This window comes from Scomber japonicus, chromosome 15 (genome assembly GCF_027409825.1).
Source record: "Scomber japonicus isolate fScoJap1 chromosome 15, fScoJap1.pri, whole genome shotgun sequence".
NCBI lineage: Eukaryota > Metazoa > Chordata > Actinopteri > Scombriformes > Scombridae > Scomber > Scomber japonicus.
Window position 1 is genome coordinate 22,178,932 of NC_070592.1, and position 25,237 is coordinate 22,204,168.

General features: G+C 39.4%; 2 protein-coding genes across 3 annotated transcripts in view; one reads left to right on the top strand and one right to left on the bottom strand.

Moving 5' to 3' along the window:
* The window catches only part of fhod3a (formin homology 2 domain containing 3a), a 52,281-nt gene extending 50,620 nt beyond the window's left edge, over positions 1–1,661 (bottom strand). For both annotated transcript variants that reach the window (XM_053333920.1, XM_053333919.1), the window contains exon 1: positions 1,497–1,661. In XM_053333920.1, coding sequence (XP_053189895.1) covers positions 1,497–1,661 — 165 coding nt within the window. The remainder of the gene's footprint in view (positions 1–1,496) is intronic.
* An 8,939-nt stretch (positions 1,662–10,600) lies between these two features.
* LOC128373803 (sodium-dependent neutral amino acid transporter B(0)AT1-like) lies at positions 10,601–17,356 on the top strand. The gene is made up of 12 exons (XM_053333994.1): positions 10,601–10,799; positions 11,552–11,692; positions 11,774–11,911; positions 13,209–13,390; positions 13,502–13,612; positions 14,085–14,197; positions 14,290–14,418; positions 14,542–14,698; positions 15,195–15,399; positions 15,507–15,666; positions 16,817–16,979; positions 17,150–17,356. The coding sequence occupies exons 1-12, from the start codon at positions 10,601–10,603 to the stop codon at positions 17,354–17,356; spliced, it is 1,905 nt and encodes a 634-aa protein (XP_053189969.1).
* Positions 17,357–25,237: the final 7,881 nt, after the last annotated feature.

Consider the following 25,237-nt stretch of genomic DNA (forward strand, 5'->3'; position numbering starts at 1 on the left):
GAGAAAGCCTGTTTTTAACAAAGAAAAAGCTTAAATAGCTCAAACAGCTCAGCTCAGTGAGTTGTATAACCCTGAGCAGCTTTGACATTTTCCAATGATATAATATTATTCAAGTCTTTTAAGCATCAGCTCTGAGATCTGGACAGTGAGACGGGCAAATCTGCAACTTTTCAGTTTCATCCCTATAATCTAAACTCAATATCCAGTTGCCATTGCGCACGGTCGTCCCCCTGATGTGAACAAAATTGCAAACACGGACACAGACTGTGCCATCTGTCCGTGTGTAGGTTGTAATCATAAGCTTTTCTGTGCCGTGGGCCACTTTTCATTTGTTTTGTGGCTTTTAAAGACGGGCGGCAAAAGATTGACTGCTCTGGAAAACCACTCTGCTGTTGAACGCTAGTGTGCTGTCAGGGTTGTGTGCCAACTTCTCTCTCACTCTCTCACACTCTCTTTCGGCATCTCACTTTTTAAAATTTCAATTAACAGTTTCAGCTTGTATTGTATATAATGTACTTACAGATAAATAATTAAAATAAGGTCACACGTCTGCTCCGCTTGTATGTTGGTGTGTTAGTGTGCCTGAGTCAACCTTGCCAGAAAGGAATGTGTTGCTTTTTTTCTAGGTTGCTTCAAACTCACTGAAAGTGACATCTCTCTTCCTCTCTTTCACACACTCATCGTAATCTGACACTTCCTACTAAATCTGATCATCTGTGGTTCAGGCTCCTTCCTGGACTCCTGAGCATTATGACTGTCACTTGCAGATGAATGAGGCAACTCAGGATATATCTAGTTGCACTAATGCCTTTGCAACCACCTGTCACTGTGACCTGCAAAGCAGCATGGAAAAATACACCAATAAAACCAGTCTATTCACTTTGACAACACAAATAAGAAAATATGGCACTTCAGAGATCCCCACGGTAAAGTATTTTTTACTTTCAGAGAGGTCAAAGGTTAGACACAGCTAAAGGGGTCATTGAAGCTGCTGGGGTTCCAGGCTTATGTTTAATAGCACCACAGCAAGTCAAATGTATGTGAATGAGATTAAACGAGGATAGTTTGAGTTTAACATAAGTGATGGGACACGTTTGCTATTGCTGGAGGTTTTGAGGCAAACATTTGCAACCATATTTCATCCCTCAGGCTGGAGAGTCAATCGGTTGTGCTTGCATGTGTTCTCAAAATAGCCTCTCAATGGAGGGTATGGAAGTTTATTTGCAGTAGGCTTCAAGTGGAAAACAGCAGTCGCAAAACAAACCCATGTGTAAGAGTATGTTTTGAATCTGAGTCATGAAAAGTAATTATAATCCTTGATTATTCCCAACAAAATTGGTAGTTGTCTGAAAGTTTCTATTCCTTTAGATTAGAGGAATATATCATATAAAACAGATGTATTAACTATATATCTTTATGTACTTCAAAGTTTTGTTATGATATTCTTCTTCAAGTTAATTCCAGGATGAGTTGCTTATCAAATGGTAATCCCATACCTTGTGTGGAGCTTTGAGAAGCCGGTGGATGCCTGCTAACTGGTTGATGAGGGGGATATCCTCTCTGAAGGTGTACAGCGGTGGTCGAGTCGGTTCTGGGAAATTAGTGCTGTTGAATGGATCGGTGTCATCTAAAAACTGAACCCTGCAGACAAACGTGGCCATGGTGCATCCATGCAAGTGGCTCCTCTGAGCCGTAAGCCCGGTTTAATGAGAGCTGTATGAGCTATGGGTCCGGTCGCTGTGCGCTCCTCTCTTGGTAACGACAACAAACTCAGGTCTCCAAGTGCGCCCAGTGCGCAGCCTGTCCTCCCGCAGGACACGCGTTGGGAGGGGAGGGGAGGGGAGGGGAGGGATGCCGAAAAAGATGGCACAAGAAACCGGTTGGGATCTTGTCTGGCCTTCTTGCTTAGATTTTGCTCGCTCTGAACTGTTTTGATGCCGTGGTTTTATTCTCGGAGGGGCAGGTGGCCGGTGGTAAAGGGGAGGCAGCAGGCGGACTTCAGCTTGGTGCCGGAGAGTGAAGGATCAGCGCAGCTTGGGGCAGCCGGTCTGCTGTCTGTCTGAGTCCTAGTAAATCCACCCCCACCCCCCTCCCCACAATATCTATTTTCCCCTCTGCCTCATCTCTCCCTCCTCCCCTTCCCCCTCAGATCGCCGTCTCCGGCTTAGCAGTGGCATATATGAAAATGAAGTGCACTAATCACCCTTTAATACATGTTTGTAGAAGAATACCAGAGGAATGTACATACACAAATATAAAACTATTATGTAAGATGCCGCAGGGACATCTGACAAAAAGCAAAACCACAGAGAATTCAAACAAACACACCATAAATTAAACAAGGCTAAATAAACCGATGACAAGACTGCAGCGTGCACTTTTAGTCTGTGCAGAATGTTATGGTGATTTTAAATGCCTACTGCAGTAATGTGGTCAAACATGCTATTCAAAGTATTTAAGTTTTCCAAAGTGCTCTATTGGGTAGAACACACGTTTAGAACAGAGTAATATAGGATACATATTGGCTGTAATGTTTTTTTCTGCAATTCAAAGTGCAAAATTAGCCAATTACGCCCTCCTGTGGCTCAAGTATTTCACTACAGCCCATAACTTGTGCCATCTAATGTGATCTCTCCTCTTTCTACTGTATATTAAACTGCTGAATACTACATGAATACTGTCAGTGTGTTAGTTTATTGTAATATTTGGTCTCTACACTGTAAAGACATTGCAGGCACTATCAGGTACAAAAGAAACTTAATGAATTTCTGTTTAGTTGCAGCTACAGAGGCTGATGATTTAATCTGACAGTGCTACATTTGAGTGGCTGATTTTAAATGATTATCATGTCACAAGCTTGCAGTTGAGATGGTGGGTTGAAGTGGTCACAAAGACATCATACAATTATGTGAAATTTTTGTGTGAGGCGAAACCTTAATGTGTTATATGAGAAGAATTTTGTGATCACAAGAGAACAAAGCACAATCAGAACCACTGTAGTTATATAAATGCCTCCAAATACAAACACACTGTTGTATTTATAGCAGATGAAAACACAAGAAGAGTGAGAGCTCTTTGTATTTTTCCTCAACTCTGAGGTTTTATGATAGGCCTGAACCTTGTCCACAAATTGTAGGTCTGGCAGTTAGATCCCTGCCTTCTCCTGTTGAAGTGTCATTAAGCAAGCCACGGCCTTGCATGGCAGTCTGCTGTCGTCTGTGTGTGTGTGTGTGTGTGTGTGTTTGTGTATGAATGGGTGGATAAGAGGCAAATTGGAAAGTGCTTTGAATAAAAGTGCTATGCAGTCCATTTACTATCAACTGTTTACTTATCATATTACTAGGCTCCTTTTTTGTGCATCTAGAAAGACCATCTGTGCATGTGAACAAACTCTAGTAGTGATACGTAGTTAAACTGATAAGGAAGCAGTGGTGATCAGCTCACTGTCACCACTGGAGGGCAGAAAGGTGCTGTATTTAACCATGAACAAACCAAGAAAAAGAGCACACCACCTTCACATATGAGGTGGAATTGCTATTAAAGGCACAAATCTTAAAAAGCATAAAGTACAAAGATTTCCTTACATGCCCTGACAACCACTCACTGGATGTTCTGTTACAGTATCTCCAGCTCTCTAGCATTCTCCAACATGCATGGTTAGGGATTATCAGCATGTGTTAGTCTAAACACTGGTTGATAATCCCTGACTGATACTTTATACTGTGCATAATTACAACAGATCATCGGCTTGAATGAAACGACGTGTTGCATACTGGGCCATCAGCTGAGTGAAGTGACAGGGTTACTACCTCTAATATAATTTGCCACCAAATTCAAACCATAACCTTTAAACTGGTGATGACTGACAGTTAAAAATCCTACATTACTATAATAGATATTTAAGAACTAATTTAACTAAAACAACCAGACATCTGGCAGTTGTTTTAATGGATATCAACTTGATGTCAACAATGTCACTCAGACAACCAGAGGAATTAGGACAGTGGGAAAGGTGTGCTGGTTTTCTGCTGTTTTTTGCCCCCCCCCCTTCCTGAGATACGCTATCTTATCTTGTAATAATGTTGTAAAGTTGCAATTAGAACTGCACGTTTCCTGATAACACAATACATAATGTTCTAATTATAAACTTGCTGCAGAAATGTCTTGATATCCTGCCAGTAGTCACATGTGCAGGTTTTTAAAAACATCTTCATAGGTTGATTATAACCACACCCCAATGTTCAGTAACTAATAAATGGTTAAAATGTGACTTGAAGGAAATAATGCAGGAATGTTGTAGTTAAGGTATGAATTGGCCGGATTTACCATACAGGCAATCTGGGCAAGTGTCCTGGGACCCTTGAGCAGAAAGGGACTTGGAGTTACAAGGTTTCCAACCAACACGGGGGTTATCCAATCAATATAAAATAAAAGCTGTTTGGTGACATGAGCTTCAGTGCTGAGGACATTTTTGGCTTTCCATTTTTTATTTTCTTGATCATTTGGGTTGTGTTCATTGCTTATAACATCAAATTCTATAAGGACATTATTTTTAATATATATGTGTATATATAATTAATATAATAATGAATAATAATATGATAAATGAATAATATATAATAATATGAATTTATAATGTTTTTTATGGCAGTACTTTTACATGGACATTTTTGTCCCTAAGGAATTCAAAGGAACATTCTTTTAAGTGAGACACAAGGGTTAATGCAGCCTTGATTAAAGATACAACGAAGCAGATGGAAGAAGACTGGTTACATGATGAACTTGCTGTGATATCTCAGAGCAATATTGAGATAAAATGCAAAGGTGGAAATCCGATTTCCCAACAATCTCACCGGTGTCAAGGTAAAAACACGAGCCGCCATTCAGGAGTGTTTGCACATTATCAAGACTGGTTAAAATTTAGCTCATGTTACAACTCAGAGCATCAGTGACAGAGGTTACAATCTGATAGTCCCCTCTTTGTACAGGCGCAACACTCCAACAAGCTACAACTCTGCCTCAAGACTTTGAAAATGATTACTCATAGGATCAGAATTTGTTGTGTGATTCAGCTGTTCCATCAGCTGATTTCGATCTCAGTTATCAAAAAAAGTCCTGACAGCAGAGTGAACTTTCAGCCCTGTGCTTGTTTCAACTGCATCATCATGCATGATAATGAAGATAACAAAAGCTCAGATCCCATCCGTTAGATGCCACTTGTCTGTCTATAAAAGGTTTCACATTAAAAGTTTTGAGAGATTGATAACTGTACAGTATAAATTGGGCAGACACTATATTACTGGGTATAAAAAGTATTATGAAGACAATAATAAAGATAGAAAGGTTATTTTACAGCACACGATGTGGCAGAAATTACAGATAGTTTCATGTTCCAGTGATCACATATGATTATGGTAAACAAGGTGTGTCTATGCTTCCACATATACTTCTATATATCTTTGCTGTTATCTGAACTTACCTTGGTGTGTCCTCAGGAGCTTTTATGATTCCTCTTCTTATCTTCCTCATGCTGGTCAGTTTCCCACTGTTGTACTCAGCCAACGCCTTAGAAAGGGCAGTGTAGGGTGTGTGTTGATGAGTGGATGCATCCTCTTTCTTGAAATTTGGTTCCTTCAAATAAATAAAAGATTTGGATAATAATGTTGAAATAGCTCCAGTCTTCTGTCTGAGTGGTTGATTCATGTAAGCAACTTTGAAAGCATATTCATTGTTGTGTGAAACCTTAACCTTAAGGTTAAAAAAAAGAAAAAGAAAACCATGAACAAGGAATGTCTGTTGCAAAGGGGCATGAATAAAGGAACTAAATAGCATGAAGAGCATAGAAAAGGCTTGGATCAACAGCTAGTGTGAATTGCAAAGCATTTCAAGCTTAGCGCATAATAAACATCTGGGGATAGTTCACTTATCAATAACCAAAATATGTCAAAATAAGGTCATAATGGCAAAATACACAATATAAAGAACTATATACACATACAGTATATTACAAAAGGGGTTTAGGTAGATCTAGTTCATCATAAGCTCATGAGGAGACACTGTCCCAGAATATCCAATCTTGCCTCCATTTCTGTTGATCTATTCCATATATCATATGCCACGTTTATTTGGACTGTCATTATGGGAAGAGGAGTTGAAAAACATTCACATCAGCAAGAAATTCTGACAGCGACCTCATAGTGAAAAGGACTAGGCTACAGGAAGTGTCAACAAACTGGTGGTAAAGTGGCTACAAAGCCAACCATTGCTGGCAGGCACATCTAAATAAAATCCAATGTTAACACTAATAAAATGAATTCACTGTATTTAAAAGGGCCCACATTGTTTGTATCTGGTTTCACTTGTTAAAAAACAGCATCAGAAGTCAGAATATATACCTATATTATCCTATAAGTTTCCTCGTTCTTAGCAGTCCGCAAACATGGTGTTAATGCAGAGCAGTCAGCAGAGGACTTATCATGAATCAGGAAGAATAATTTAAAACATCTGTGCAGCGGCTTTAGCATGTAATTAACCATCACGTTAATTTGGAAGCATCAGTGTACAGTAATTACCATGAACTAACAGGAATAGTCTAACATATTGAGAAATGTGATTATTTCTCTTGCTTTCAGTCCAAGAGTCTCTGCATTAAGAACAAAGCTTTGAGAACTCTGAGTGTTGTCAGCTGAAGAGTGGAGGTATGGGCTCTGTCCAAAGTAAACAAAACAAAAATACAAATCACCTACTAGTGCAGATTTTGTGAACAATAGTCACTGCACCCTAATTAAAAATTTTAAAGCACGTACACTAACTCCCAGAGCAAAAAGACATTTGTGATTAAATAAGTACATGTTAATTAGTAAGATTCAGGGGTGTTGGAAGGTGGTTTTCTAGCCAAATTAGCTCTTTCCCCCTGCTAGTAGCCTTCATGCTAACCTTCATGCTAAACTAGGCTAAATGCACTAGCAATACTTCATATAAAAGCACTGACATGACAATTATCTTTTCATCTCAGTCTTGTAAAGGAAGTATAGGGTATTTCCTAAAATCTTAAAACCGCTACCCTTAATATTGTGGAGTTTTTGCCAGATTTATACTAATGGAGTTTTTTATTTTTGAGAAACGGTAGTGCTAAATATTAGCATGAGATAAAACCTCCCAATCAGTACAATTTAATCATATTTTCTTTTTTACAGAAACCAAACCATACCAGGTATTTGAAAATAATAATATTGTATTATTTTTGTGTTTATGTTGATTTTCTTTTTCCTCAGGCTGTCTTCATTACCACCTCCATACCTTGTCTTCACTATCATCCTCATTAGAAGGTGTTCTTGTATGGTTAGGTGAGCCATCAAGTTGGATGCAGGAGCTCCTTTTTACTCCTTTGGCCTTTGGAGTCACCTCATTCTCCAGCAACAACACTGTTCAGTAAGCACAGTACTACTATGGTGGGTCAACATTGTATATTGTGACCTGACCCATATACAATAACACCTACTGTAATCTTATCAGTGGAGATAAACAAAGTGGCTTGCTTCTTTTTTTATGTTTATGTATGATTAGAGCCATAAAGAATATATAATATTTCATATTTCATGCATTTCCTCTTAAATGATTTACTTTAAAATAAAAAAAATCATTAAAAATAATATTTTTTTTAAATGTTTGCTAGCAACAATTGTGCCCAAGATGCTGTTATCATCTCTGTTATTAATGGCTGTATTTGTGTCTACACTGCCCCTTTATCTACTGACTCACTAGCTTCCAGGCAACAGTTCAAGGCCTGCCATAATGAGTATGTGCATTCTTTAATCAATGCAAAACTAAATAATCTTTTAAATCAATGTTGCTTTTCTTGAAGCAATGTTATTACTGTCACAGTCTGTATTCCTGAATTCCCCATTTCAGAAAAATCATGATGCAGCTGAATGTATTTGACTAAACTGAGGAAACCACTACAGAGAGCTATGATGAAAAGCTGCAAAAGTTCAACAGTACAGCCTCAGGGTCATAGGCCTCAGGGAGCTTTAATCTCATGCTAATGGTTAGCTCTGCAATCTGAGGATTTTTCAGTGATGTATGATTTTTATAGCAGTTTAGGGAGGGATCATGATGATTAAACATGCTCTAAGGGTGTTTTCATCTTACATCTGGCATTTTGCAGGTTACTATGTGTGCTTATGTTTCCCAGTGAGTGGTAGACGCAAGTCTGGCATGTACTGTGTTCACAAAGGTCATCACGAAGATGACAGGTTCTCCTCTCTGGTCTGTCCTCTTTTTTTATCATGCTCTTTTGCCGCGGGCTCTCAATCATTTTTGTAAGTGTAGAGGGAGTAGTGGTTCCTAACTCTAAGAGGTGCTCACAGGTAAATCTAAGATAATATGCTAAAAAGAATATTGGTGAGAACTTTAATTAGTAAGTTTGTGTTGATTTGGGTTTGAGGAATTGTATGCCTCGCATTCTTTGCGATTGCATTTGTAATGTGGATCCAATCACAGACTTGAATTGAGATTAATAAAAAATAATTTATTGCCAAGGAAGTGGGGAATAGAGGTGGCTGGAGTGGGAATGAAGGACACTGAGGCAGAGAACTGGAAGGTGGTAATGAATGAAGCAGAATAGTAAGATCTGGCAAATGGGAGCAGGTGGTAGTGGGAAGGAGAGCAGCCAGACAGGCAAACAGGCAGACAGACAGGTGAGTTGTAGTTCAAGAACACATGGATTAAAAAAAATGCTACTGATTAATCACCACTTGGAAATAACCACTGTAATACAAGTGAGGGCCCTGAAGCATGAGCTATCACTGAGGTAGAAGCAGCAATCTCACAAAGATTGGGAAAAGGGCCAGAGTAGATATGCAGAAGATGACCTTGATGGAAGACAGGTGTGTGCAATCAGCATGTAACCAGGAGCCATGCCATGCCCACACAAGACAGAAAAAAGAACACAAGGAAACAAAAGGAGAAACTAGAGTCCCAGCTTGAGCTGTAACAATTTGCTTTGTACAAATTCTTCAAAAGATGCTGCTGTAGAAAACCATCAATAAACATGAGCTCAACTCTATCACTACCAAAATCATTATGTACTGTATGATACACCATAAAGTCATAAAATAAGAAGAACATTGCACTGGATTTTACTGCCTGACTGACGTGAACTCTCATTTCTCTTTAACTAAAGGAGTTAACCCTTTCATGCATGAATTATGATAACCTCAGTCTGAATTTTTCTCCTAATTTCTCTTTAGGCATTCATTTTTTTTCTTTTTTTCTTTCACCAAATGACATACTATTACATTAGAATAACATAAATCAACTGATCTGCAACCATAAACATTACTGCAGGTTTAGCGTTGATGTATGTGATGACGCTCTAGTGGCTATTGTGTTGGTTGAAATGTAACTATGCATCAAAATATCCTTTCATACATAACAAAACTGCTTTTGAATAGCTGTCCACAGCAGTGACCACTATGCATGAAAGAGTTAAAGTGGACTCAAAAATAAGGCAGATATTAAACTGTTTTGGAATGTGTGTGGGGAAATGTTTACATTTTGCAAAAAATGCGTATATACATATATGATGAAAACTAACTGGATATGATGGAAATGACACACATCATTACGAGCATTTTTTTGGTTGAGAGAGCACAGGGTAACTTGAACACAAAAACACAAGGAAATGAAGATAAGATCTTCACACTACTGAAAACACATTCATATTTCATATTTAAATTTTTGAAAATGAATGAATGAAATTCTGAAATTGAATAAAACACAAGAAAAAGAAACATGCTGCAAAATACATAAATGCTGTGGATTTTTGGGTAGATACTGTACACACATACAGTCTTATGGACATCCTTGACACTGCTGTCTAGATTACCCGTCAATATACAGATATATCCTCTACCTCATTATAAATGCTGACACCAGTCTTTCTTTGGTTAATAATTGCATTTGGAAGGAACACTGATAATACTGCCATCTTTATTGTATTTTTCGTCACACTGCACGAGGAATGTCATGATACAAATTCAGAGAGGAAAATCAAGTCTTTGGCATTTTGGAAATGACTCCAACTCCATGTGTCTTTGTAGGCTGAAATGATGTGCACGCAGAATTCTGCAATAAAACAATCTTATTTCTCAAAGACTGGAAAGGTGTGGTTTGACTGCCATTGACTGTAGAACATTTCATTCTTTTCTTTCTGTGAAACAAAGTGACGCAAAATTGTAGTTTTTAGAAAATGTTAATGCTTTTGATATGCTTGTGAGCCATTTATGATTGTCAAAAAAAAGGTGTCAATAAAATCCTACTGTTTTAAAAAGGGTCAGACTCTAATGAGCTACTGATATGTGCAGGGTTGGTGCCATAGGTCACAATAAATACCTCAGTGCCCATTCTGTGGACACACAGTAGGAGTAAGAGACTCAGAGGAGCACAGTGCGCAGAGAATCACTAACAGCTTCCACTGAGGAGGTTACTTCAGGTCGATCACATCCTCTCTAAGGGAAATAAATCCAACTGTATATCAAAGGGAGACAACAGCTACATTTTGCAATTCTGTTTCCAGTGAAGTGTACAAGAAGCCACTATGAAGCTGAAGATACCAAACCCGGGACTGGATGATCGGATCCCCTCTCATAAGGACCTGGAGAGGATGGAAGAGGAGGAAGCAGGAGACAGGCCCAAATGGGACAACAAAGCCCAGTATCTGCTAACCTGTGTGGGGTTCTGCGTAGGACTTGGCAACGTTTGGAGGTTCCCTTACCTGTGTCAAAGCCATGGAGGAGGTAAGCTCTGATTAGAGAGACTGGATGAACTGTTTGAGTTCTTTCAAAAAAGACAAAAGAAGGATCCCAGAAAGTGAGCAGTGAATGTGAATTATGTAATGCATCTAAGTATTTCCTTTACCCCTTTTCAGTAACTTAAGAGGGTATTTCCAAAACTCAGGCAGTCCACTTTTAGTCCAAATAAACCAGGCAGATAACCTCTATAAGAACAGTAGTAGTAACTGAATTTTCACGGAAAAAGGCTTAACCAATTTAAATTTAGAAATTTAAAAAACACTGTGAGCCAACTAAGTTTTTTAAAACTCTGTAATTAGTGTTTGAAGTAGCAGTAATATTTTACACAGCAGAGATACTGTATTCTTGGTAGAATACAATGTTGAACCTGTTTTTGCTTGAGATTAATTTAGCTGTGAAGTGACAGAAATACTTAAGTTTGAAATCAATTTAAAATCAATAGATTTACCCCTTGAAAATGTCTACTAAATGAATTGTTCATTGATTTCAACTTACAAATTACTACAAGTTGAAAGAACTGCTATGTACAATTGAATGTGTCTCTTAATGGTTTATATAGTGGCAAAGTAAGTGTAGGTAATAAAACATACACCAGGCTTTTTACAGTTAATGGGTGTCATTATGTAAGCAGTTTTGTGAATGAAGTTGAGTGCTGAGTGTTAACTGTCACACACATTAAAGTGAATAACTCACCGCATTGACAATGCATGATGACCATTGAAATGTTGTATTCCCAGGAGCATTTATGATCCCATTCCTTATCCTTCTGGTTTTGGAGGGAATCCCACTGCTGCACCTGGAGTTTGCTATCGGTCAGCGTCTGAGGAAGGGCAGTGTGGGAGTGTGGAGATCAATCCATCCCTGCCTGGCTGGAGTTGGTGGGTGAAAACATGCATATTTGGTTGTGTACTTTTGTTTAAAAGCAATGCCACAATACTAATTGTTGTATTCTGTTACAGGTATTGCATCCTTGCTTGTCTCGTTTTTAGTGGGCATGTACTACAACACTATTATGGCTTGGATCATGTGGTACCTCTTCAACTCCTTTCAGGATCCTCTGCCTTGGAGTCAGTGTCCTCTCAATGCTAACAAGACAGGTATTCACAAAAGCTGTTAATATTTGACAAAAAGAGAAGCTTCTATGGGCCATTTTCTTAATGAATCAGATGTTACGTAAGACTTGTGTAGTTTACCCTCCCTGCAAATCTAGTAACACTGCTAAAGCTGTAGTTTGGCATTTTATGAAATATGCTTCTTTATCTTCTTGTTGAGAGTTAAATGAGAAGATACTACCCTCATATCAGTTCAGTATATACAGTATCTCACAAAAGTGAGTACACCCCTCACTTTTTTGCTAATATTTTATTATATCTTTTCATGGGACAACACTATAGAAATGAAACTCTGATATAAGTGTACAGCTTGTATAGCATATAGATTTACTGTTAAATTATATCAAAGTTTCATTTCTATAGTGTTGTCCCATGAAAAGATATAATAAAATATTTGCAAAAATGTGAGCGGTGTACTCACTTTTGTGAGATACTGTATAAGGCAACGGACAGCAGTAGGTTAGCTAATCTAAAGACTGCAAAATAGGAAGATAGCAGTGGTGGAAGAAGTACTCAGATAATTTACTTAAGTAAAAGTACCAATACATCAATGTAAAAATATAGCAATACTGTCATTCGGTACAAGTACCTTGAAATTGTACTTAAAGTCCATGTATAGTAAGAATAAATATGTGTTCTGAGTTTGACATACCACAGAAAAGTGTGTTGTTAACCACCCTGTCAAATTTGAATGATTAAAAAAATCGCCAAATATATGAAATTAGGCTTCAATGTTGTGTAAAAAGCAACCTCTTTCTCTTCTCCCAAATGCTGAAGCACCGCCCCCTACCAAGTGTCACCTGTCAATCAAAGTCACCACCTCTACCCGAAACATGGACGCTACGTCTGAGAGCTTTCTGCTGCTAACTCAGCTCGGCGACTAACTCGGCTGCTCGCTCGGCGGCTAGCTTGGCAGCTTACTCAGCTAACTGGCTAACTGTAGACTGTAGTAGTAGTAGTGTGCGCTGAAGGGGCGGGTTTATGCAAACACGGCGGTGATTCAGACCCGCCCACTAAATCCTGAACACAGAAATCTTGAAACACAGTTTGTGAAGCCTAGCTCCACAATTCAAATCTAAATGGTTGAAATGTTTTTTACACCTTTTTAGAAATACATTTATGACCTATTTAATGTGTTTAGAAGAAAATGTCTGAATTCACTTTACACGGTCTTTAAGTACAGTAGTTGAGTAAATGTACTTCTTGTTTCCTTCCACCACTGGCAAACAGATTTTCTTGCTCAGTCTGAAATTAATCCAACAGCCCTTCTTTGCCCCCACAGGTCTGGTGGAAGAGTGTGCACGGAGCACTACTGTTGACTACTTCTGGTACAGGGATACTCTAAACATTTCAACATCTATCAATGAGTCTGGAGGTCTGCAGTGGTGGATAGTGCTCTCCCTGGTGGCTGCCTGGACAGTGCTCTATGTCTGCTGCATCCGAGGGATTGAGACCACTGGCAAGGTCTGATAGTCAGATTGCACCAGATTAATCAAATGCAGGAGTGCATATAGACTTTATTTTGCTTTTCTCGAATATAAAGGCATATCGTTGAATCATACTCTCATTTTTCAGGCTGTGTACGTCACCTCCACTCTACCATACTTGGTTCTCACCATCTTTCTGATCAGAGGGTTGACTCTAAAAGGCTCTTTAGAAGGAATCAAATTCCTCTTCACACCAGATGTAAGTCTACTGTAACCAACATTTGTCAGTTAAATTGATATCATGCAAAAATTGTTAAAGGGATAGTTTAATTTGTATAATTTTGGAAAATTAGAGAAAGATGATTCTTGAAGATAATTAAATCACAGCTAGCAGCCGGTTATCTTAGCTTAGCATAAGACTGGAAATAATGAAACTGTAAAATGAAGCAGTATTTAGAAAAAGAAGAGATGGCCATCATGCAAGACAAATAACATTTATTGACAATAAACTTTTATCACAAGACTGCTAACAGCTCATAATCAAAGTTCAAACACTGGGCAGCTAATAGATTATGCATTAAAACAAGATTCACATGTGACTCAACAATACATTTGAGACCAATCAGACATGATATCCAGATAATGACTTTAAATAACAATTCAATTTAGCAATAAATCACCTTCTTTTTTTCTTTCTTTTGATTTTTTCTTTTCTTTTGATTCCCCTACAGGTGAATGAGTTAATGAATCCATCTACCTGGTTAGATGCTGGCGCTCAGGTGTTCTACTCCTTCTCTTTGGCTTTTGGAGGTCTCATTTCCTTCTCTAGTTATAACTCTATTCAGTGAGTAACTACCACATCAGTACTGTCATAGAGGAGCTCTCAGTTTAACATTTCCCCTTATTTGACGTACATTTTTATGTTTTTTCTTGTAGCAACAACTGTGAGCAGGATGCCGTTCTCATCTCCATCATCAATGGCTGCACCTCAGTGTACTCTGCAACGGTTATCTACTCAATTATTGGCTTCAGGGCCACACAAAAATATGACGACTGCGTTGCAGAGTGAGTTTCAGATTGGAGATTTTGATGGGCAAACTCATCCAAATGTGCGAAAACATTTTGTTTCCAAAAGGTGAATGTAATTCAGTGATATGAGGCTGAAGTTGTTTCTATGGATTTTTGCAGCAACATCTTGAAGCTGACAAATGCCTTCAACTACCCTGAAAATGGCATCACGGATAGCACCTACAATGAGATCCTTACACAGCTCAACCAGACAAGTCCAGATATCATTAGCGGATTGCATCTAGAAACCTGTGACATTCAGACTTTACTCAGTCAGGTTAGTAAAGAACATTTGGATATATTGCCAGTGGTTTTAATCAATCTATAATCTACAATGTATCTATTTTTAGTCTCAACAAAATGACTTAACCCTCCTATTATCCCTGGGGTCAATTTGACATCATTTTTTTTGCTTCATATTTCATGACTTTTCCTAATTTGATGGGGACAACTGATTAAGCATAAAAATATCATGATGATATTTTTTCAATGTGCTGTACACATTTTGCACGCATTGGTGTTCCTCTGGGGTCCTAAAATCCCCACACCTGCAGGTGCAGAGTTGATACTTTTGAGTTGATACATGACTTCGATAACTTCTCGCGGTGTGGGCGCAGGAAATAACTTCACATCCAAGTCATCCAACTACACATGCCTCCCCTCTGAAATTATCATTCCAAGTACAATGTTTTCAATTGATGGTTATATGAAGAGCTCGAATAATGACTTTATGTCTTCAACATGGCTGATATATTTGGTGTTTACGCCTTCAGGGTGTAGAGGGAACAGGTCTGGCATTCATCGTGTTCACAGAGGCCATCATTAAGATGCCTGTTTCCCCTCTCTGGGCTGTCCTTTTCTTCGTCATGCTGTTCTGCCTTGGCCTCTCAACTATGTTTGGGAGCATTGAGGGAGTAATTGCTCCATTGCAGGACCTTAATGTGTTGCCTAAAACGTGGCCCAAAGAAGTTATCTGTGGTAATTACTTCTATTTCCTTTTGATATTAAAATCATTTTTATGTTGAACTAGAAAAATGGATCTGGAGATTTTAGTGTAATTGTTTTTTTCTTCTTCTGTGTTTCAGGTCTGACATGCTTAATCTCATTTGCCCTTGGGCTCATATTTGCCATGCGTTCTGGAAACTACTGGTTAGCTCTTTTTGACAACTTTGCCGGCTCTATCCCTCTTCTGATCATCGCATTCTGTGAAATGGTCTCTGTTATCTACATCTATGGTATAGATAGGTGAGTATCGCAGAAGTGATTAATTGGTGGCAGTTCATTCCAAAGTAATTGCTCTTTGTCAATATTAAAGGCTGGTGTATGGTAGGTGGCTCAACCCTTTCAAGTCAAGTGTTGCTTGACAGAAATTATCTATTTTCAACAGTCGCACACCTATTTTGTTGTGCAATATCATTGGGTAGTGCTAACATCACCATGGAGACTGTAGTTTTCACTGAACATCCTCATTGATATTTTGGTCTTTAACTTTAGATAACTTGTAGTGTCCATCAATTAGTTCTGGTGATACATTGATGATATAACTAAACAAGAAGAAGATGGCATCTGGTTACCATGGCGATGACTGAACCCTGTTGTATTAATTTCATAATTTGCCTAAATTGAATATTTTCTTTTTTTTATCAGCACTTATCAAAACTGTAGAGCAATCTATCATGAATCAGCCTCTAGTGGTGCGGTTGTGGAGATGGCAGCATCAGTTAGTATATTTGGTCTGGACAGAAATATCTCAACAAATAATAGATGGATTGGCACTCATTTTTAACAGACAATCATAGAAACTAAATGGTGAATCCAAGTCACTTTAATACTGTTATTTGTTGTATCATGTTAACATTGTGATGTTAGCATTTAGCTCAAAGCACCTCTGTAGCTAAGTGCAGCCTCACAGAGCCAGTAGAGTGAATTAAAACAGAAGTGCAATAGTGCAGGAAATAACACAGCACAATGTTTTCTGACTTTGGAGCAGAGAATATGTTACCGTTGTCAAAGGATAGATGAAAAGGTTCCAAATGTACTCTTGATTTAGGAAGACCATGGTGAGGAACATTTAAAATATGGTTTGCATAATTAATACAAATGCTAGTGAATAGTTATTTAATGTGCAAAATATTGCATAATGTAATGTTTTACACAAATTAACATAGGACACAAGGTAAGGTTAGTCTTAAGTAATAAAGAGTGCTCATTTTCACATGGTTAAAAAAGAGTCCAGTGTATCATCAACACATTGACTCACACATAGTAACAGCGATACAGGCTGCTTTATTTACTACTATTTACTCTGACTAATAAAAGGACAAGGTCGGCTTTTATGGATGCTTTTATACACAGTCAGCGGACACTAAATCTCCCTCTTATTGCTTCCACACAGGTTTAACGAGGATATTGAGTTTATGATTGGCCACAAGCCCAATCTTTTCTGGCAGGTGACATGGAGGGTGATTAGTCCACTCATTATGGCGGTCATCTTGGTTTTCTACTTTGTAACCCAAGTCACAAAGACTCTCACCTATCTGGTGTGGGACCAGGAGGCGGTAAGTGTGTTCATTACTTTTAAAGTAAAGTTTTAATTTGGTGGAGATGCTGGAGGTAATAATAGCAATGTAATGATGTATGTTGCTTTTGCTCATTACTGATAACACATCTAGTATTTCATACATTGCTGTTCACCTGATCATAACGTTATCCTTTACTCTGGCCATAGGAGAACTTCCCCACCCTCGAACCACGTCCATATCCTTCCTTTGTCTATGCTATCATTTTCATCCTGGCTGGAATTCCAAGTTTATCCATCCCAGTGTTCGCCCTCTTCAAATTCATCCAGACAAAATGCTGCAAGCAGGACTATACTGAAGACAGTGTGAAATCCATCTCCGCCAAAATACAAATGAGCGACAAAGAGAAGTTTTAGATAATTTTGATTATTTAATTACAAGTTATGTAAATGCGGACATTTTTTTTGTTGTTTGTATATTACGCTTATTACTTTTTTCTTCCTCTGATATCCTGGATATCCTGACATTTTTTTTTACAAGTATTTAATGTAAGCTACTGTAGATTTGGAGAAGAAAGTAAATGATGTTGCTTTTAATACAATTGTAATATTTGTTTCACATTGTGTTTCACATGTTATTGTATGTTGCGCATTAACGAAGTTGTCTGGGAATTACATTTATTCATTTTCTTGCACAAGGTTGGATGAAAAGATCAATGTCGGTTGTAAATATATGGGAAGAGCCAGCAGCTGGGTAGCTTAGCTTGAAGAGCAGAAGCAGTTTGTTCAAGGCTAATAAAATCTGTCTTCCAGCAACTCTGAAGCTCACTTGATATCTAGTCTTTGTGCGAAGCTAAGCTAACCGCTGCTGGATGTTGCTTCACATTAATTCTCAACACACATCAAAACAATATTGACAAGTGAGAAAAAATATTTGTATTTTTCCAAACAAAAATTATATTGTAATAATTTATTTGAATACAGTATTGTGTAAATAATCTTAAATGGAGGAGCAATGTTTTTGTTAAAACGTGACATGCTATGAAAATAAAGTGGAATATTACTAAGGTTACTGGTTCTTTCGAGGATTTTTGTGAACCAATGAAATCTGATTAATTCATTGACTTTTTTAACACTGACATACAATGGTTTTGAGTAATCAGCAAAGTTTAGAATCAAGTGATCATGTAATATACTGTAAATTTACTGCAGTATTAATCATTAAATCATGGTTGTATAGGCAAAAAGGAGAGTGTGCACTGACTAATCTGTGGGCTGTGACAGATAAAGTAAAAGATCATAAACTTGTCTCAACATTACTGAGCGCTCCTCTGTGGACATTCATACACTAAACCCTAGTGTTGTAATACTCGAGACCGGTCTTGGTCTCGAGACCGGTCTCAAGACCATTTTTTAAGGTCCTTGGTCTTGTCTCGGAATCGAGGCAATTTTTACTCGGCCTCAGACTGAGCGGACTCAGGTTTTTTTTCACAAGACCTGTCAAGACCACCGCTGATACGCTTTTTGTCCATGCCTTACTGATAAGAGTGAAAAAGGACTCTCAAAAATAGCTAATAACTTTTTCAAGAAGTGAAACACAACAAGTTTGCTAAGATTGGTTTCATTAATTCTGCTGCTCTGAAAACAACAGAGCAAAGATTGTTTTTGTTGTCGCATATATTTAAGAGCAAACTTAAATAAAAGAAAACTCACGTTGATGTTTTGTTATGATTTTCCTTTGATATATATGGTCTTGGTCTTGTCTCGGTCTCAACCTCCAAATGTCTTGGTCTTGTCTCGGTCTTGGTACTCTCTGGTCTCGGTAATATCTTGGTCTCGGTTGGTGCAGTCTTGACTACAACACTACTAAACCCTCACCAATGCATCAACTGTAGTAGAGACAACTCCTCTGCATCAGTACACAAGTTGATACCATGAGACTGGTACTTCCTAACCCAGGACTGGATCTGCGGATCCCTAACCATGAGGATCTCGACAGGATGGAAAAGGAAGAAGCAGAGAGCAGGCCCAAGTGGGATAACAAAGCTCAGTACATCCTAACCTGTGTAGGCTTTTGCATTGGGCTTGGGAACGTGTGGCGATTCCCTTACTTGTGTCAAAGTCATGGAGGAGGTAAGCTGGAGGTAGTAAAAAGAAATACATCTGTAATTTAACTGGTAACTGTTTCAAATTTTGAATGTTTGTTTGAAAATGTATAGACTGGTTTAGGCATCCAGGTGTCAGGTTATTGTGTACTCAAGTACCTTCGTTTGTGATTTTGCTCGAGTCGCTTTAAGTAGTTTAACAGTGCCAAATAAGTATGGGTCTTTGAGGGGTTCTAAAAAGCATTTATCTAAATGGTGAACTTAATGTTTCCACTTTCATTAAATTCACTGGTTCTTTGTGCCTGAGGCCATAACGGAGCGTTAAATATATCACTCATTCACAAGACAGTGGCGTAAATACTTTATCAAGTTAATTAATGATTCTCTGACTGGGACATCTTCTGAAGTAATGGCTAACCTTTGGTACAACAAGCAGGGCAGAGAGGCAGAGACTGTGGAGTGTGGTCTGTTATTGCTATATGCATTCATACTGCATACATTACATCACATGTGTGTAGGCGGGGTTAGGTTGTTTGTGTGTTATTTTCATTTCATTCATTTATTTTTAAGTTTCAAGCCCATACAGTTAAAACCAGTGTCTATAGTCCATGTAATTAGAAAATTAACAAGCTACCAAGCTGATCTTGTTGCATTTGCTGCTCTCATAGCCAAATGCCAAATATTGTTGCACTGGAAGAGCCCTAAACCACCTGGTACAAACTCCTGGTTGGAAGAGGTTATGTCATTCTTACATCTTGAAAAAATAAAACACACCACCAGGGGATCCCTTAAGAAATTCTACAAACTTGTAGGGGTTCCAGTGGTTACATGTTTTGTGTTTGTGTGCATTGTTCAACATAAGGAGAACTGTCAAACTTACTGCTTCCTGTGAACATTCATACTAGTTGTATAATTCTCTGTGGTTTGATAAATAACCACACTAGGGAAAAAATGGGAGAAACTAAGCTCTCTGAAGCAGTAAATCATACGAAGCAATTGTATTTAAAACAGTTTACTGTTTCTAAGTATTTGATTCAGTCAAAATGGCGACATCTGCTGGGCAACTTTGATATTGCTTTCATATGAAAGGATTCGGGGCAAGACATGTAAATGCACCACTGTCATCTGTTCAAAAAAATCTGGAAATAATAAGTCAATATTAGCCTAGTCATTTGTTAATAAATTAATAACTCCTTACAGCTTTTATAAACTCTTTGATGAATTAGGGATGAATCCCTCCGATAATTATCCCATAAATTGTTAATCTCAAGAAATCACCCTTTTGTTTTTTCAAGATAATGAGATAAATTAACTCAATATCACAAGAACACAAGCAAGCTTTTTTTTTTAAACACGTTTCTTGTTTTTTCACAGAGTAAACAAACATTCATTCATACATTCACAGTAGGGTAGACATTCATACAGTTGGCCCTGTAATTTGTTGTTCAAATAAAGTTATTTAACCATATTCATACTTAACACAGAATACACAGATGTTGGCTTAATTAAACAGAATACCCCCACCCATCCTAATACAATCACAGTCTGACCAAAAATCTCAGTATGTCAACTGAGTACAAGTGGATTATCAAGGAAAAAGGGTAGCTACAGGCAAAAAGAGGACTTCTTGTAACCCTCTGCAATACGATACAAATTACCTCTAACTTGTTGTAAGTTAAACAAAACAAAAACAATAAACAGAACAAACAAAAAATAAATAAAAAAGAGAGCGTTTGGGTCTTTGGATGTCAGACATATGTTGGTGATGCTTACGAAGCAAAGGCACTTAGGCACATGAGACACAGGCAAAAATAGAAGGATGTTAACATGAGCAAGGCAAATTTATATTAGGAAAACAGAAATACCTGGTAGGTAATAAGATTAACAAACCTTGCTAGTCTACGATGGTGGGGGGAGGATGCCGGTCAGACCTGGCAGGCCCAAACGTATTGTGAGGGTCTGCTGGGAACGTCTAGCAGAGTCTCCTGTCAGAGAGAGTTTCAACTCCCTCCTCCGGGACAGCTTCGACCATGTACCGGGTGAGGCGGGGGACATTGAGTCCAAGTGGGCCATGTTCCGTGCCTCCATTGTTAAGGCGGCCGACCGGAGCTGTGGCCGCAAGGTGGTCGGTGCCTGTCGTGGCGGCAATCCCCGAACACGCTGGTGGACACCGGCGGTCAGGTATGTCGTCAGGCTGAAGAAGGAGTCCTATAGGGCCTTTTTGGCCTGTGGGACTCCGGAGGCAGCAGGCAGGTACCTGCAGACCAATCGGAGCGCAGCTACGGCGGTCGCCGAGGCAAAAACCCGGACATGGGAGGAGTTCGGCGAGGCCATGGAAAAAGACTTCTGGACGGTGCTGTGCTGCAGTGCGCCGTCAACACTGTGTACAGTGGGAACAGTGCGCTGCTGACCTCGACTCGGGACGTTGTGGATCGGTGGAAGGAATACTTCGAAGACCTTCTCAATCCCACCGGCACGCCTTCCGGTAAGGAAGCAGGGCCTGGGGGCTGGGGTGTGGGCTCTCCTATCTCTGAGGTGGAGGTCGCTGAGGTGGTCAAAAAGCTCCTCGGAAGGAAGGCCCCCGGGGGTGGATGAGATCCGCCCCGAGTTTCTCAAGGCCCTGGATGTTGTGGGGCTGTCATGGTTGACACGACTCTGCAACATCGCATGGACATCGGGGGCAGTGCCTCTGGATTGGCAGACTGGGGTGGTGGTCCCTCTTTTTGAGAAGGGGGACCGGAGGGTGTGTTCCAACTACAGGAGAATCACACTCCTCAGCCTCCCTGGTAAGGTCTATTCGGGGGTGCTGGAGAGGAGGGTCCGTCGGATAGTCAAACCTTGGATTCAGGAGGAGCAGTGTGGTTTTCGTCCAGGCCGTGGAACTGTGGACCAGCTCTACACCCTCTGCAGGATCCTTGAGGGTGCATGGGAGTTTGCCCAACCAGTCCACATGTGTTTTGTGGACTTGGAGAAGGCATTCGACCGTGTCCCTCAGGGAGTCCTGTGGGGGGTTCTCCGGGAATACGGGTTACTGTACCCCCTGATAAGGGCCGTCCGTTCCCTGTATGACCAGTGTCAGAGCTTGATCCGCATTGCCGGTAATAAGTCGGACTTGTTTCCAGTGAGGGTTGGACTCCACCAAGGCTGCCCTTTGTCACCGATCCTGTTCATAATTTTTATGGACAGAATTTCTAGGCGCAGCCAGGGTGTGGAGGGGGTCCGGTTTGGTGACCTCAGGATTGGAGGGTGGAGTGCACTCTCTAGGTCGGGGATAAGATCCTGCCCCAAGTGGAGGAGTTCAAGTACCTCGGGGTCTTGTTCACGAGTGAGGGAAGGATGGAGCATGAGATCGACAGGCGGATCGGTGTGGCGTCTGCAGTAATGCAGACTCTGCACAGATCATGGTCATGGTCATGGTGAAGAGAGATTTACCAGTCGATCTTCGTTCCTACCCTCACCTATGGTCATGGGCTTTGGGTAGTGACCGAAAGAACAAGATCGCGGGTACAAGGGGTCGAAATTAGCTTCCTCCGTAGGGTGGCTGGGCTCTCCCTTAGAGATAGGGTGAGAAGCTCAGTTATCCGGAGGGAGCTCAGAGTAGACCTGCTGCTCCTCCGCGTCCAGAGGAACCAGATGAGGTGGCTCGGGCATCTAATTAGGATGCCTCCCAGACGCCTCCCTGGTGAGGTGCTCAGGGCACGTCCCACAGGTAGGAGACCCCGGGGAAGACCGGATACACTGGAGAGACTATGTCTCTCAGCTGGCCTGGGGACGCCTCGGGATACCCCGGGAAGAGCTAGACGAAGTGGCTGGGGAGAGGGAAGTCTGGGCTTCCCTGCTTAGGCTGCTGCCCCCGCGACCCGACCCCGGATAAGCGGAAGAGGACAGTACGGTACAGTACTATGTGTGCTTATGTTTTCCAGTGAGTGGTAGACGCAAGTCTGGCATGTACTGTGTTCACAAAGGTCATCACGAAGATGCCAGGTTCTCCTCTCTGGTCTGTCCTCTTTTTTATCATGCTCTTTTGCCTCGGGCTCTCAATCATTTTTGTAAGTGTAGAGGGAGTAGTGGTTCCTAACTCTAAGAGGTGGTCACAGGTAAACCTAAGACAATATGCTGAAAAGAATATTGGTGAGAACTTTAATTAGTAATTTTGTGTTGATTTGGGTTTGAGGAATTGAAGCCTCTCATTCTTTGTGATTGCATTTGTAATGTGGACCCAATCACAGACTTGAATTGAGATTAATAAAAAATAATTTATTGCCAAGGAAGTGGGGTATAGAGGTGGTTGGAGTGGGAATGAAGGACACTGAGGCAGAGAACTGGAGGGTGGTAATGAATGAAGCAGAATAGTAAGATCTGGCAAAGGGGAGCAGGTGGTAATGGGAAGGAGAGCAGCCAGACAGGCAGACAGGCAGGCAGGTGAGTTGTAGTTCAAGAACACATGGATTAAAAAAAATGCTAGTGATTAATCACCACTTGGAAGTAACCACTGTAATACAAGTGAGGGCCCTGAAGCATGAGCTATCACTGAGGTAGAAGCAGCAATCTCGCAAAGAGTGGGAAAAGAGCCAGAGTAGATATGCAGAAGATGACCTTGATGGAAGACAGGTGTGTGCAATCAGCATGTAACCAGGAGCCATGCCATGCCCACACAAGACAGAAAAAAGAACACAAGGAAACAAAAGGAGAAACTAGAGTCCCAGCTTGAGCTGTAACAATTTGCTTTGTACAAATTCTTCAAAAGATGCTGCCGTAGAAAACCATCAATAAACATGAGCTCAACTCTATCACTACCAAAATCATTATGTACTGTATGATACACCATAAAGTCATAAAATAAGAAGAACATTGCACTGGATTTTACTGCCTGACTAACGTGAACTCTCATTTCTCTTTAACTAAAGGAGTTAACCCTTTCATGCATGAATTATGATAACCTCAGTCTGGATTTTTCTCCTAATTTCTCTTTAGGCATTCATTTTTTTCATTTTTACTTTCACCAAATGACATACTATTACATTAGAATAACATAAATCAACTGCAACCATAAACATTACTGCAGGTTTAGTGTTGATGTATGTGATGACGCTCTAGTGTCTACTGTGTTGGTTGAAATGTAACTATGCATCGAAATCCTTTTCATACATAACAAAACTGCTTTTGAATAGCTGTCCACAGCAGTGACCACTATGCACAAAAGAGTTAAAGTGGAATCAAAAATTAGGCAGATATTAAACTGTTTTGGAATGTGTGTGGGGAAATGTTTTTGGATGCTAAGGTTTTAGTATACTTTGTTCAAAACAGGGTTACTTATTCAATGGTGGAGCCTCTGCTGCTTTACTCAGTATACATTTAGTTTGTTGAAGTGATTTAATTTTGAGATTGTTAACATTGTGTATTTTGTGTGTGTTGTGTTGACTAATTTAGATATTTTTATTATTTATTTCAGATATATAATTGATAAAAGTATATTGAATTGATATGTAATTCCAATAATAGTTCTTTATTTGATCTTCTTAAAACTTCTGTAAAAAGCTGAAGTAGACAGTAAAACTGACTCTATATTCAGTCAACTATTTCAACAACACATCTTGCAATGTATAACACTGAATTAGTTTTCTTTTTACCCCAAACTACACTATGATCAAATGTGATTAAAAAAGAGTATTTTAGTAATTCAGTTGTTTGCAATCTACAACCTCAATGCAGGTCCTTCAATAAGTCAAGATATTATTCTTCTATTGTTTTAATGGAACACAGCTCAGTCAGTTTTATACATGTTTTCATACACTAAAAATGTATTCTAACCATGATTACACAATTTTCAGTTCATAAGATGTCCTTTATGTGACAATCACATCTACATTTTGCAAAAAATGTGTATATATATATGATGAAAACTAACTGGATATAATGGAAATGACACACATCATTATGAGCATTAAATATTTTTTTGGTTGAGAGAGCACAGGGTAACTTGAACACAAAAACACAAGGAAATGAAGATAAGATCGTCACACCACTGAAAACATTCATATTTCATATTTTGAAAAGTTCTGAAAATGAATAAAACACAAGAAAAAGAAGAAATATATTCACCAATGTGACAGGCTGTATGTGGCACAAATTAACATGCTGCAAAATACATAAATGCAGTGTTTTTTTGGGTAGATACTGTACACACATACAG

Coding starts and splice junctions, on each gene's coding strand:
- LOC128373803 (XM_053333994.1), top strand. CDS start 10,601: ATGAAGCTGAAGATACCAAACCCGGGACTGGATGATCGGATCCCCTCT. Junction 13,391..13,501: donor GGATTGAGACCACTGGCAAG/GTCTGATAGTCA, acceptor CTCATTTTTCAG/GCTGTGTACGTCACCTCCAC. Junction 13,613..14,084: donor AATTCCTCTTCACACCAGAT/GTAAGTCTACTG, acceptor ATTCCCCTACAG/GTGAATGAGTTAATGAATCC.